Raw genomic sequence first — 13,724 nt, 5'->3', positions numbered from 1 at the left:
TTACGTTCTCTTTCAAAGATTTGTTTGGTATCTCACTGTGGCATGTGGAGAACTCCCGGATTGCAAATATTCTGTCCGAAGCAGACTGGCTCCGAATATTGTATGAAACATATCCAAACTTTATTGCCACCCGGGAATAGTTATGGAATAAGATACTTTAAACCTCTATTAAAAACTGAGCCTGTATATGTGTGCTTATACATCAGTATCAGACCTATTCACGCTAAGGACCGTGTGAGCCAGCAATGGCTAGGTAACATTCAGTCTGTAAAATCTCACAAATGTGTGAGGCAACGCCCAGCTTACCGCAGCACAAATGTCCTGGACTGTAATGCCCTTAAACAGCACCCACGATGTGGTGATGCCTCTTTGTGGAATGAGCTCTCAAGCCCTCTGGAGGCTGCATACCGGTGCTATTATAACTTAATATAATAGCCTACGCCACCCAATGAGATAAACGCTGGCGTGATATAGGTTTACCCTTATGAGAGTCAGCCCAGGATATAAAGAGTTAATTACTCTTTCTCAGCGTCCGCATCCTTTATACGTACACACGCAAAGCGCAAACTGGGCACAAAGAAAGAAGCCTTTCTTCCTCTGAAGGGGAAAATGGCAGCATGTGAAAAGTGCCCTAGGGGCAGTGGTGGCATATGAAAAGTGCCCTAGGGGCAGTGGTGGCTTGGCGGTTAAGGCTCTGGGTTACTGATCAGAAGGTTGGGGGTTCAAGCCCCAGCACCGCCAAGATGCCACTGTTGGGCCCTTGAGCAAGGCCCTTGACCCTATCTGCTCCAGGGGCGCTGTATCATGGCTGACCCTGCACTCTGACCCCAGCTTAGCTGGGATATGTGAAAAAAAAGAATTTCACTGTATATGTGCAAATGTATAATGTGTGATAAATAAATGTAATTAATTATTATAAATTATTATAAGTCAACAAGTCCACTGATTAGCCATTAAACGGTGAATTGCTCACCTTTGGCACAAATGCTGGTTTTGTCTCAAGGATTACTCTCGAAAACCCCGGAGTGAAGCGCATACAAGATTGATGAACCGACAAAGCATGTAGTTCACTCACAAGCTTTGCAGTAGCGAGAGTTAACAATAAAGCAGTCTTTAGCGAAAGATGCTTCATACTTATACTCTCTATGGGTTCAAATCCGGGCTGAGCGAGTGCGTTCAGAACCACGGACAGATCACAAGGCGGAAACTGCGGTTTCGAGACCGTATGAGATCCATGCGTAGGTGAAGAGGCCAGGGCAGGTCATAAAGGAGCTGAATTATTTCTGCCAACCACATTTTCCCCGGCCAGTACAGGGCAAACAGTATTACTGAGTGAACATGCTCCCTTACTCTTTTTAGAGTTGGGCCGATCAGGCTCAGAGGGGGGAATGCGTATAACAGCTTGTTCGGCCATGGGTGTGCCAGTGCATCTTCGCTACCCAGAGAAAAGAACAGAGGGCAATGAGTGTTTTCATGCGATGCAAAGAGATCTACAGCAGCCTGCCCGAATATCTCCCACAGCTGACTCACCACCTATGGGTGGAGCCTCCACTCAAGGGATTCCCTCTGGACCCGCCCCGTTTTCATTATACACGGGATGTGATTCACCCGTAATGAGAGAAAGTGCACACTGCTCCACACAATCAGTTTTTGTGCCAGGTTGTGTAGCCACTGTGAACGCATGCCCGGTTATCTGTTTATGTATGCCGCTGTTGTCATGTTGTCAGACCTGATTAAGACATGGTGGCCTAGAAGGAACTGCACTAAGTGTTTCAATGCAAGAAACACTATCAGTAACTCCAGAAAGTTTATGTGCACGTTTTGTAGTCACGATGGCCAAAGCCCATTCACTATTCTGCCTTCGCACACCGCACCCCCAACCTGTGAGTGACACGTCTGTCATCACCACTTTCCTCAGAGAGATCGCTCCCAAAGGGATACCCTTGTGAAGAAAAGTAGGAACTCTCCAACATGCCCATCTCCTGCATATTATGTATTGTAAAGGTGTGAGAAACCCTTGAACCCTTGATAGCTTTCACAGTGCAGGCAGCACTCAGGATTAGCCAAGGCTGCCTGCGCATGTTTTACCCCCAGGCAAGCGATGCACAGGGGGTGCGAGTCCTTGGCTGGAATAATAAACCCGTAATCACACATGCGAGAAGGTTCCTTCTCATTTGATCTGATTGGTTTAGCAGTGCCCATGGTCCAGTGATTATCCTCCTGACTCACTGCAACATGTTAGATCGAGGCAGAAAATCACTTCCTCTCTCTTATTTATCTGAACAAAATGCTATAAATAACACCTTGACGGTGCAGCAATAATACCAACTATGACCGTTGGTAATGTGGAGAGAGACAATAGAGAGATTACCCACCGTAACCTGCTGGTAATTTCTCTGACAATTTACAGTTTTTTGAAAAAATATAACCGCGTCTATCGATGTACCTCAGCAGCTCATCCTTGAAAACAGTTAAACGGCAATTACAGTACTGTGCAAAAGTTTTAGGCACTTGGGAAAAATGTTGCATAGTGAGGATGTCTTCAAAAATAATGCCATAAATTGTTTTCATTTATCAATTAACTTCATACAAAGTCGAGTAAACATAAAAAAGCTAAATCAATATTTGGTGTGACCACCCTTGCCTTCAAAACAGCACCAATTCTCCTAGGTACACCTGGACACAGTTTTTCTTGGTTGTTGGCAGATAGGATGTTCCAAGGTTCTTGGAGAATTCGCCACAGTTCTTCTATCTGTTTCGGCTGTCTCAGTTGCTTCTATCTCTTCTTGTAATCCCAGACTGACTCAATATTCAGTGGGGGGCTTTGTGGGGATCATGCCATCTGTTGCAGGGCTCCCTGTTCTTCTATTCAATTCTATTCTATTTGCAAAAGAAACGTTTGTGAGTCTAATATGTATATTTGCTATTGACGCACTAAAGCTGAAAATATAAATAACCATCTTAAGACAAATGTTTTTGTGAAACATCTTATGTGCCTAAGACTTTTGCACATTACTGTATACCAAAAACTCTGCTGAAGGATAGCTTCCAACTCAATCTTCACTGGGAAGAGAATGAGAATGGCGTAAAGGCAGGTGACAGTGGCTTATATAAGGATGGCGTGGCTTCCTGATCACTGCTGTGACTTGTCTATCATTGGACAGACGTGGTGCTATAAAAAAATTGCTTCCATGATTTCACGCACAAGGCGTTTACCCATAGTGATATACGGAACAAATGTTTGAAAGAGAACCATTGCAACGCTGCAGCATCTCAAACCTGTCAACAAGAGACAAGAATGCCACCAGTTTAATTCATTTTGTGTTTGTTATTTTAGAACAAAGAGATTATCCACCAGAGTCATATTATCATCTGGCAATGTTTAGTTAGCTGCTGTCGACAGAGTTGACGTGTTTTGTTTAAGCGCACAGCGTGCTTGCTTTCTCTGGCGTGTAATGTATGGGAGACTGCAGGGCTAATGAGAAAAAGTACAGTGGAGAAAGACTGGGATATACTGTATAAATGAGTGAAGACACATAAGTTTGTGTGATTTACACCAGGAGAAGATGGACACATCTCACACGTGCTATTGATCCTGTCATTTATAACTAGTTGTTCAGTTCAGTTCTGTACACACTACATGGAATTTCTGAAAATGCGGTTGTCACTACCTGAATTTTTCAGGAGTTAATTCAGTTGTAGTATGCGGTTTTCACTCCTGTAAATGACCGAACTGTGTGTACAGAACAGAATTCAGCACTAAAAGGTGAACTGACAACCGTATGTAGCTGCAGTGTGTATGTGGCCTCTGAGTACTTTGTGTCACTATTATAAGTGCACCAGCAACAATGTTTTGTAAAGCGAATTTAAAACGAAGAAAAAAATATACTATTAGGCCTAATTTTTAAGTTGTTGATTATAAGTATATAAACAATATATTTTAATTGTACTGCAAAATATTAATATATATGCAAATATATAAGTAGTTTGAGAGTGTAGGGAGACTGACTTGATTGCGTCATTCATTCACAGTGCATCATTGGAGTGAGCGGTCACTACAGAGCTTATTATGTCTACTTTGATTGTTGCGATTCTCTGATAGTGGATATTTTGGTTAAGGTTCATTGGTTGTGTGATTCTTCACCAGGAATTCCACTATGTAACATGATTTCTAAAAAAATGAATTTGAAATAACATGGACAGATGGCTTCAACAAAAGTATATGCCATCCATTAACAACCTAGGAGCTCACGGTAGGTCTGTCTTTAAAGGGATAGTTCACCCAAAAATGAAAATTCTTTCATCATTTATTCACCTTCATGCCATCCCAGATGTGTATGACTTTCTTTCTTCTGCTGAACACAAACAAAGATTTTTAGAAGAATATTTCAGCTCTGTAGTTCCATACAATGCAAGTGAATGGTGGCCAGAACTTTGAAGCTGCAAAAAGCACATAAAGGCAGCTTAAAAGTAATCCATAAGACTCCAGTGGTTTAATTCATGCCTTCAGAAGTGATATGATAGATGTGGGTGAGAAACAGATCAATATTTTTTACTATAAATTCTCCTCCCTACCCAGTAGGTGGTGATATGCATTAAGAATATGTAAAAAGCTAAAAAAGCACTTAAATATTGATGTTTCTAACCCACACCTATCATATAACTTCTGAAGATAAGGAGTAAACCACTGGAGTCTTATGGATTACTGCATTCATGTGCTTTTTGCAGCTTCAAAGTTTTGGTCACCATTCACTTGCATTGTATAGACCTACAGAGCTGAAATATTTTTCAAAAAATCTTTGTTTGTGTTAGCAGAAGAAAGAAAGTCATACACATCTGAGATGGCATTACGGTGAGTAAATGATAAGAGAATTTTCATTTTTGGATGAATTATTCCTTTAAAGGTTTATAAGTTATCATTATTGTAACCAGACTGTTGCTCTCTATTTAGCTGTTTTCGAAAAATGGGTATTGTGAAAGGCTCTATATAAACTGAATTTAATTGAAATTCCCACACAAAATGGGTTGTTAAAGCCTGGACAGGCACAACTAAACAAGGTAAACATGAAACGTACTTTTTCAGTGAGCGCAGCGCTCTTCTGTTGAACTCGTCCTGATCTGCTTTCAGTGTAGCTGCAAACACAGAGTTAAAAAGTGAGTCACCTCACACATGAGGAGAGGAGAGGTGATCAGCTGAGCATAGGAGCAGACAGCTGCAGGCCAGAATAATTTTCTCAGATCCAGACTGCGTAATTGTCTGCTTAGTCTGTGCTTACCATCAGAGGCCTGCAGACTACAGCCCAGTCCGATGGCCAAATGAGCTCGAGGTAGAGACTCCTCAGCATACTCTCCTAAGCCAACCACACTTCCTGCGAGAGACACTGCCTCCTCAAACTAACACACACACATGTTTTTAGACATACATTAAGATGTGGTTGCTGTTTTGGATGCTTACTACAAGTAGCTCTCAATTCTTTTGGCTTTAGGATCCAGATTTTACATTTGACATCAAGTAGTGACTAGAGTAGTTTACCATACTAAAAGTCCATGTCTGTTAGCTTTAAAGTCATCTATATGTCAGTTGACATAATTAAACTTTTAGCAGATATACACATTTAAAATGTACAGACCCTTTTGAATACATAAAAACCCTACCGTATTTCAACTGACTTCCTGTTCAAATTCAACAATTCAAATGCTGAACATACTGACATTGTCAGTATCAAGGACCCGCGCTTAAGGACAAGTCCTTGGCTTAAATGACCTGATTTGATAGTAGGATGATAAGAGCTGGTTTGAAGAATCACTGTGTGATGCCGTGATCTCTGCCGTTAAAACCCTGTGCATTAGGGACCTGTGGCTATAGGGCCCTATTGTGCTATAAGCCTCTTATAGTGTGCTGTACTCCACCAGATGTGCCCTAATCTCTGCCAACTTCAAACAAGGCAGCACTGCAATGTATATGTGTCTGTCCTCTGATACATAACATATTTGATTGGTAGTGTTGTGACTGTACTGTACATTGCATTGTGTCATCATTTGAACTACAATGTTACTAATGTTCTACGACTGAGATCATTCATTAGTGGACTGCAGTTCAGATCTGGATACATGATTGGTTCCATCTGGACCATGAATCAGTTTTCACCAATTAATATAATTATGAACATAGCTAGCATAGCATTTTCTATAGGAAATGTGAGCGGTGCTTATTCGTGCAAAACTCGCAGCCACAATGTGTGTAGTGGATGTTTGCCAGAGCGTTCCTATGTGGTTGCTTAGGTGTTCTGAATGTTTTATACTGCATTGCTATGCAGTTCTTTGGGTGTTTTCGGTAGTTGCTAGGGCATAGCTAGGTGGTTGCTGGGGTGTTTGGGGGGTTGCTTACTGGCCCAAATCAGTTTATGGAATTTTTTAAATCCGTTTTACTGTGCTGTGGTACTAAAATAATAAAATAATTAATAATTAGTAATAATAATAATTAATAATAAGTAAAGGCTGTGCCTTTAGAAGTCCCTGATATCTGCTTAGCTCAATCAGTTCACTTAATGCAACTCATTCGGATACATATGTTACTGTAATCTACAGATAATAATACATATGTTTCATTTTGTTTTAAAAAAGTCGTGTAGTATTTTATTTTAAAAAAAAACATCCATTATTTGAGAATATAAACTGGACAGCAGAGCAATCTTGGAGACACTATTAAAGGGATAGTTAACATAAAAATAAAATTCTCTCATCATTTACTCACCCTCAGGCCATCCCAGATGTGTTTGACTTTCTTTCTTCTGCTGAACAAAAAGATTTTTAGAATAAAATTTCAGCTGTGTAGGTCCACACAATGCAAGTGAATGGGGTCCAAAACTTTGAAGGTCAAAAAGCACATAAACACAGCATAAAAGTAATTGATAAGACTCCAGTGGTTTAATCCATGTATTCAGAAGCGATATGATAGGTGTGGGTGAGAAACATCAATATTTAAGCACATTTTCCTATAAATCTCCACTTTCACTTTCACATTCTTCTTCTTTTGTTTTTGACGATTTACATGCTTTGTGCATACCACCACCTACTGGGCAGGGAGGAGAATTTATAGTAAAAAAGGACTTAAATTTTGATCTGTTTCTCACCCAGACCTAACATATCGCTTCTGAAAATATGGATTTAACCACTGGAGTCATGTGGATTACTTTTATGCTGACTTTGCCGTCTTTTTGGACCTTCAAAATTCTGGTCACCATTCACTTGCATTGTATGAACCAACAGAGCTTAAATATTCTTCTAAAAATCTTTGTTTGTGTTCAGCAGAAGAAAGAAAGTCATACACATCTGGGATGGCATGAGGGTAAGTAAATGATGAGAGAATTAAAATTTGGGGGTAAACTATCCTTTATCCGTTGCATCTGGATCTTTTGCTCACCCAGTGCAGATGGTTGATGCACACTTTGGCTGCTAGCAGAGGTGGTATGGGGTCCTTCGGTCTCATGGTAGCGCACTGTTTAAGGACCGACACCGCACCCTCATTCTGTACGATAAATGCATGCACCATTAATAAGGCATACTTTTATGTTACAATGACACAAACTCACACTAGACAAATTAATATTTCCTAATACAGTACAGAGCTCTGTACTGATAACTTGTTGACATACAGGCACATGTGCTTTCACAAACAACATCGCCGAAGGTAGACATGGCTGTAGACTGATCCCATTCCCAACCAGCTAATAATGCTCAAGAAAATGCTACTATACACTCTTGAAAGCCTTTTTACCATCAAACACAATTTTAATTTGGATAAATCCCTCTGCATCTCATTCTTTGAGCTAAAAATCTCATTAAATGTATTTAAATGTGAAGTGTGTATTTGTAAAAACAATGACTGTTTCTAATAGGTTTCCCGAACACTCCCCTAATTTGCCATTGGCCGAAAAAACACATAGTCCCACCCCAAACTCATGCAATTGGTTGAGCATGTTGAGTTGATCTAGGTGCTCTAACAAACAGAGGAATGTTTTGATAGCTCAACAGAGCCACAGTGTTTATACTTTTTGATAAATCAAAGTATGAATGACTTCACTGTAGTAGGCTCAGCGTATTAGTAAAGAGATTGTTTATCGAAATATGAAAATACACTTTTACCTGAATATAAAATATGACCTTTTTATCTTGAAATATGTGATGGAACATCCAGAAATGGTTCAAGATTTCAGGCTCACCTTCCCACTTGCCATCAAAGACAAACCAAGCTGGTACCATAAATGAAACTCATCATAGGAGAACTTCATTGCCCGCTCCAAACACTAAAGATAAACAATCACACGTCAAACAGTCATTAGAGTTATACGAATCTAATCAACCTTCCAGGAAATGCCTGTGAGAGTTAAAACAACAGAGATGAAGCCAAATCATAAGATAATGCGTATAGCATTGTATGGCATTACTAGATATTTCTAGGAAGGATCATGTTGATTTCACTACTGATAGGGGATTGTGTGTTTTCCGTACACATCACATCATGGCACATGCGTGAGAAAGTGAGCTTAAATTTGATGAGGAATGGATTTATATACTGGTGTTCATAAAACGCAGTTGATAGTGCTAGATAATGCAGGAAACCAGTGTGATATGGGTAACCAGTGATATGCCATGGATTCAATATATCTTAACCTGATGGACTAAACATATTTGAGCCTGAAACCTGCATGTGAACATTTGTACACATAAAGCATGATTTATTATCATTACGTTTGAACTTACATTTTGTCTGTTCTAAACTAACAGTCAAATCCTTTACTCACACATAAACACTGACAGTTGCACGTAATTATTAGTGAATGAGATCCATTGAGTTTCGAGCCTGATTCTCCAGTATTCACCCAAGAACAGCTCTGAGTAAACGCTCACCGTCACATAATGGCTCAACTATTGAAATAACCTGAAGGAAGATAGGGGAGAGGAGAAAGATCGTCCACATAGAGAAAGACTGGAGGAGAGAAAGAGAGAGAGAATGAGAGAGACAGCTTGCAAGGCATGGGGAAAGAGGCTAAGGAGACATAGAAGGTAAGAAAGGAAGCTACAGCACAATAATGGCACTGACATGCAGGTCATTTCCATGCCCTCTGTTGAATCAATACGCATATGCGCTGAATCATCCACAAGCACAGAGACTGATCTCACCTCTGAGAGCATGGAGTACTGCCTCCTCCTGGCCATGCCAATGCTCAGCAGGTCATAGACAGAGGAGGCATCCAGCATGCTGGACTCTCTCACTTCCCGGTGCTCTGGTGTGCGGCTGATCACCGCCTCGCCACTTGCCTAAAGGGGGCGACAGAGAGCAGATTAGCTTTTATGTTAAAGGAATAATTCAAGCGAAATTTTATTGGATCATATCGCTTAATAACCTTTTCTGTGTAAAGTTATAACCAATTTTACAACTTTGTTGCCATGACGCCGTAATGCCGTAAAGACTAAAACCCTAAAACAACAAAAGCAATGATTTAAACAACATTACAGCTTAAATAATAAAGTTTTAATAGAAGAATTAATTTAAGTGCTTTTAAAAAATTCTGCCTTTAAACCCTCCAAAAATTTGCCCCATTTATTTCCATTGTAACCTTGATTTTTGCTTCTTCTTTGTTTTTTTAAGAAAAGGAGGGACGGGTCGAAATATTATGCCACAAATGCTGTCAATTCAGCTTCACTTGTATTGAACCCAGAATATTCCTTTAATTTCCAAAAAGGACAAAATACATTATCAAATTATGATAACATAGACCATACGACTCGTCCACTACATTCCAAGACTTCTGAAGCCATTCAAAAGGGTTTGTGTGAGGACCAAACCAAAATTTAAGTTGCCACTCTAAAATCTCTTTCTATATTCTGCATATTTGAATTGATAATTAAGATTATCAGTGCATAAAAATGTAAATTTCAGTCTGTTCTTCACACAAAGCTATCATATGGCTTCAGACGACTTGGATAATAATGCACAAGTCATTAGCCATTTTCACACATGCAACTTGGTAAATTGGAGTAAGACTGTTGGATTACTTTTACTGGTAAATGTACCACATCAGCTACTCACAAGCTTTTAGACTGGATTACACTACACTACTTGTAAAATACCTAGTAATCTAAAAATACTAGGTATCACACACTTACCGCCTATGTAAATGACTACAGACAAAAACTGGGCATCACATAATAAACGACTGAGGATCACTCTGGCTGTTGATCCAATCACAAACTCACATGGAAACACACGCCCCCGTTCTAGGAGACGTATGACTGATGTAAACAAACATGCATGTACGGGAGCACTGCAGTTGATGTTGCTGCTTCTCTGTTCCGAGTCTCAAAAGAAACGGGCCGAGCACATTTGGGTGCAGTCTTGGGTGGAGAGTTGAAACTGTGATGCGAGTTGGAGGTGAGTGGCATTAAATGTTTTCTCCACTTTGAGCGCTTGTTTGCCATCTCCATTTCTTTGTGGTCTAGTGTTGTGGTCGTGCATGGTCAATTTTCATTGACTGCTTACCATATGACTTCTGATTTGAGTCATGGAGCATCATACACTACTTGATTTCCTCTATAGTCAGTTAAAATATCAAATATTATTTATATTATCTGACTAAATGGAATAATTTCACTGTCTGTCCAATTTGATGACATTTTTTGACTCCACAGTAACCGAATCATCTCAGTCTTACGTCAGCATGTCCTGACCTCGTATGTGCTCAAACTGTTAATCTTTTTTTATTTTTTTTTTTTTTATTTGGAATGCCCAATTCCCAATGTGCTTTTTAAGTCCTCGTGGTCGCATAGTGATTCGCCTCAGTCTGGGTGGTGGAGGACGAATCCCAGTTGCCTCCGCGTCCGAGACCGTCAACCCACGCATCTTACCACGTGGCTTGTTGAGCGCACTGCCACAGAGACATAGCGCTCAACTCACTACGCGCCCCACAGAGAACGAACTACATTATAGCGACCACAAGGAGTTTACCCCATGTGACTCTACCCTCCCTAGCAACCAGGCTAATTTGGTTGCTTAGGAGACCTGGCTGGAGTCACTCAGCACGCCCTGGGATTCAAACTAGCGAGCTAGCGAACTCCAGGGGTGGTAGCCAGCGTATTTTACCACTGAGCTACCCAGGCACCCCCAAAATGTTAATCTTAAGACTCTGTTCACACATAGCTTTTCAGCTAATGTTACAACTTCTCATTCAGGGAAATAGCCAGTGCTAAATTTACTGGTATTTTCGAACGGGATCCCTAAACTGAAAATTGCAGTTAATTTTCTGGAAAAGGCTGTCCGTGTGAAAGCATAAAAACAGCATACAGGTTTGGAACGACACAAGGATGATAAAATAAAGACAGAATCTTTATTTTTGGGTGGACTATTCCTTTATAGTTCTTTACAGAATTATGCAATATAGTTCTTAAACAACTAAAGAGAAGAGATGTCACATCAAACAACAAAGCAAAGTAAGGAAGAAAGCACGATGTGAGGAAGAGGGTCTTACCATTGATTCTGTAATGAGGAGCAACAGCACCGCCTCTTCCACCACGTCTTGCGGACAGAAAGCTCTGGGAAACAGGAAGAGGAAAGAACATGTCACACAGGTGTGTGTGTGTGTGTGTATGTGTGTGTGTGTGTGGCATTCTCTAGTTACATATATCATTCTGTAACTCAGCTTTTAGGATAGTCTTCACGGGTATCTTAATTTTCCTTCTTGCCATATCATCATCTTTTACATTTTATAATTATATTATATTATATTATATAAAGATGTAAATCATATAAGTTTCCTTTTATATCTCACAATTAAATGAACATGTGTTGACTTTTGCTATCCACTAACATCTAAAATGATAAACTGGGAATTTTTTTTCCCGATTTTTTTTTGGGAACACTGTTTTAATTGGTAATCAATTTATAGGTTTTGTCTTCAAATATTGCTTTAATTCCTGTTAGTCTTTATAATGCAAAAATAATTGTGAATTTTGTTGTTTTATGGTATAAGTTGGTTTGTCTCACCTTAAAACATTCCATCCTGATTGATAAAATTACAAAAATGGGTTTGATAATATAAAAATTTCCAAAGATAGTTAAAAATATAAAGAATAACAAGCTGACACCCTCATTTAAGCTAACACTATCTGAGCAATGGCTAACTTTAGATCTTTATTTTTAGTCCTGTTAGGCCTCCTGTTCATTTTCTTTCCAAAATAATCAAGTTATAATTAATAAATTTCCCAAACTTAACCAGCGCATACTTTATTACTGAAAGTCTTGTATACCCTTTCATAGAAACACTTTCGATTACAACACAAGCAAGTTCAAACTGTCCAAAATGTACAGCATAAAAATTATCTTTCCATTTTTTTTTTTCCTGCAGACTAATACTCTGTTACTTCAAAATCTGTTTTCTTCTCTCTTGCATTTTTCCTTTCTCTGGTTGGCGTCTGCAGACACACACAGGTACAGTTACAGTATGTTTTATTCAGAGTGTTCTGGCGCAACCTGAATTTTAAAACAGGAAAACAAACCCCAAGTTTGCCGGCAAAGGCCAATATCTAAAGATCAATGTGGCCTATGTTTTCATCATCTTGTAGTGATGTGAGACATACCAGCGCTTCAGTATCAAGCTGATACTAAAACATATTATAATTTAATATTTTAACAATATATTTTAATAATATTTTAGTAATATATAAATTAATGAAACCTGTCTTTCCACAGTATCAATAACACCAAAAACACACTCAATTCAGTATGCTGTCTTGTTGGCGGCTACTTTCCAGCACTCATGTACGTGCCCGCATGCAAGAAGTGCGCTAGCGACACACGATTGCGGCTGTGTGTCTGGTCAACATTCCTGACTTAATGAAATACTGGAAAATGTGTTGAGTTGGCCCATCCAGATGCAGTAAGTACAGAATATTAATATATTTCACGCTGAAAAACAAAAGTAAAATAAACACAGGAATTTTAAAACTTTAAGTCACGAGCCAGGACATTTGCATTTTTTGTAAAACTCTTCTGTTAAGACACAATGCCATAAACCTTGCAAATCTAGCAACTATTTGTTCCTCAAAAGTACCTATTTTAGCCTATTTACAGCCTGCTGTCTTCTAAACTAACTTAAAACACTTGACGAATCAATGAGGTAAAACTGCCAATTATAAACAATGTGCATAAAACTACAGAAAACCAAAAGGGACCATATAGTGTTATTTTTTAATCACGTTTTAAAGTAGACAGTGTTAAAAGCACGCAATTTCGTACCTTCGAGCATATCTGAAGCTGAGGAAAAAATAGTGCGAACTTTAAGATTTAGTGTCAGTAATATTTATTGATTTATTTTATATTATATTATTACATTCCAATATTTCATCAAAGGATGGCCCCATATGTATTATCCCTGAATATCCACTGATCCTAGAACCGCCCCTGACAATAATCTCAAAATATAGCCAAATATCCCCTAATCAAAAGAACTGTTCCCCAAATGACAATTCACGCTGTCATTATTTACTCACTCTCATGTCGTTTTAAACTCGTATGCTTTTCTGTTTCTGTGGAACACAAAACGAGAAATTCTCACTCCTCTTTCACTCATCTTTTCCACACAACAACAGTTCATAATGACCAAGGCTGTCAAGATCCAAAAAGGACTATAAATTTACTTGCGCGTATCATAAAATTTTTTTTAAAA

At 39.1% G+C, this 13,724-nt stretch overlaps 1 protein-coding gene across 1 annotated transcript in view; it reads right to left on the bottom strand.

Annotated features, from left to right (window-relative positions):
* LOC127412168 (tetratricopeptide repeat protein 7A-like) overlaps nt 1-13,724 on the bottom strand; it is a 72,497-nt gene that overhangs the window by 38,137 nt on the left and 20,636 nt on the right. Inside the window, exons 9-14 of the mRNA XM_051648319.1 lie at nt 11,529-11,592; nt 9,184-9,321; nt 8,223-8,306; nt 7,424-7,528; nt 5,277-5,394; nt 5,076-5,133 (exon numbers count right to left, since the gene is read on the bottom strand). Of these exons, the coding sequence (XP_051504279.1) occupies nt 5,076-5,133; nt 5,277-5,394; nt 7,424-7,528; nt 8,223-8,306; nt 9,184-9,321; nt 11,529-11,592 (567 nt within the window). The remainder of the gene's footprint in view (nt 1-5,075; nt 5,134-5,276; nt 5,395-7,423; nt 7,529-8,222; nt 8,307-9,183; nt 9,322-11,528; nt 11,593-13,724) is intronic.

Source organism: Myxocyprinus asiaticus, chromosome 21, assembly GCF_019703515.2.
Source record: "Myxocyprinus asiaticus isolate MX2 ecotype Aquarium Trade chromosome 21, UBuf_Myxa_2, whole genome shotgun sequence".
NCBI lineage: Eukaryota > Metazoa > Chordata > Actinopteri > Cypriniformes > Catostomidae > Myxocyprinus > Myxocyprinus asiaticus.
This window is presented reverse-complemented; position numbering and strand designations above follow the sequence as displayed.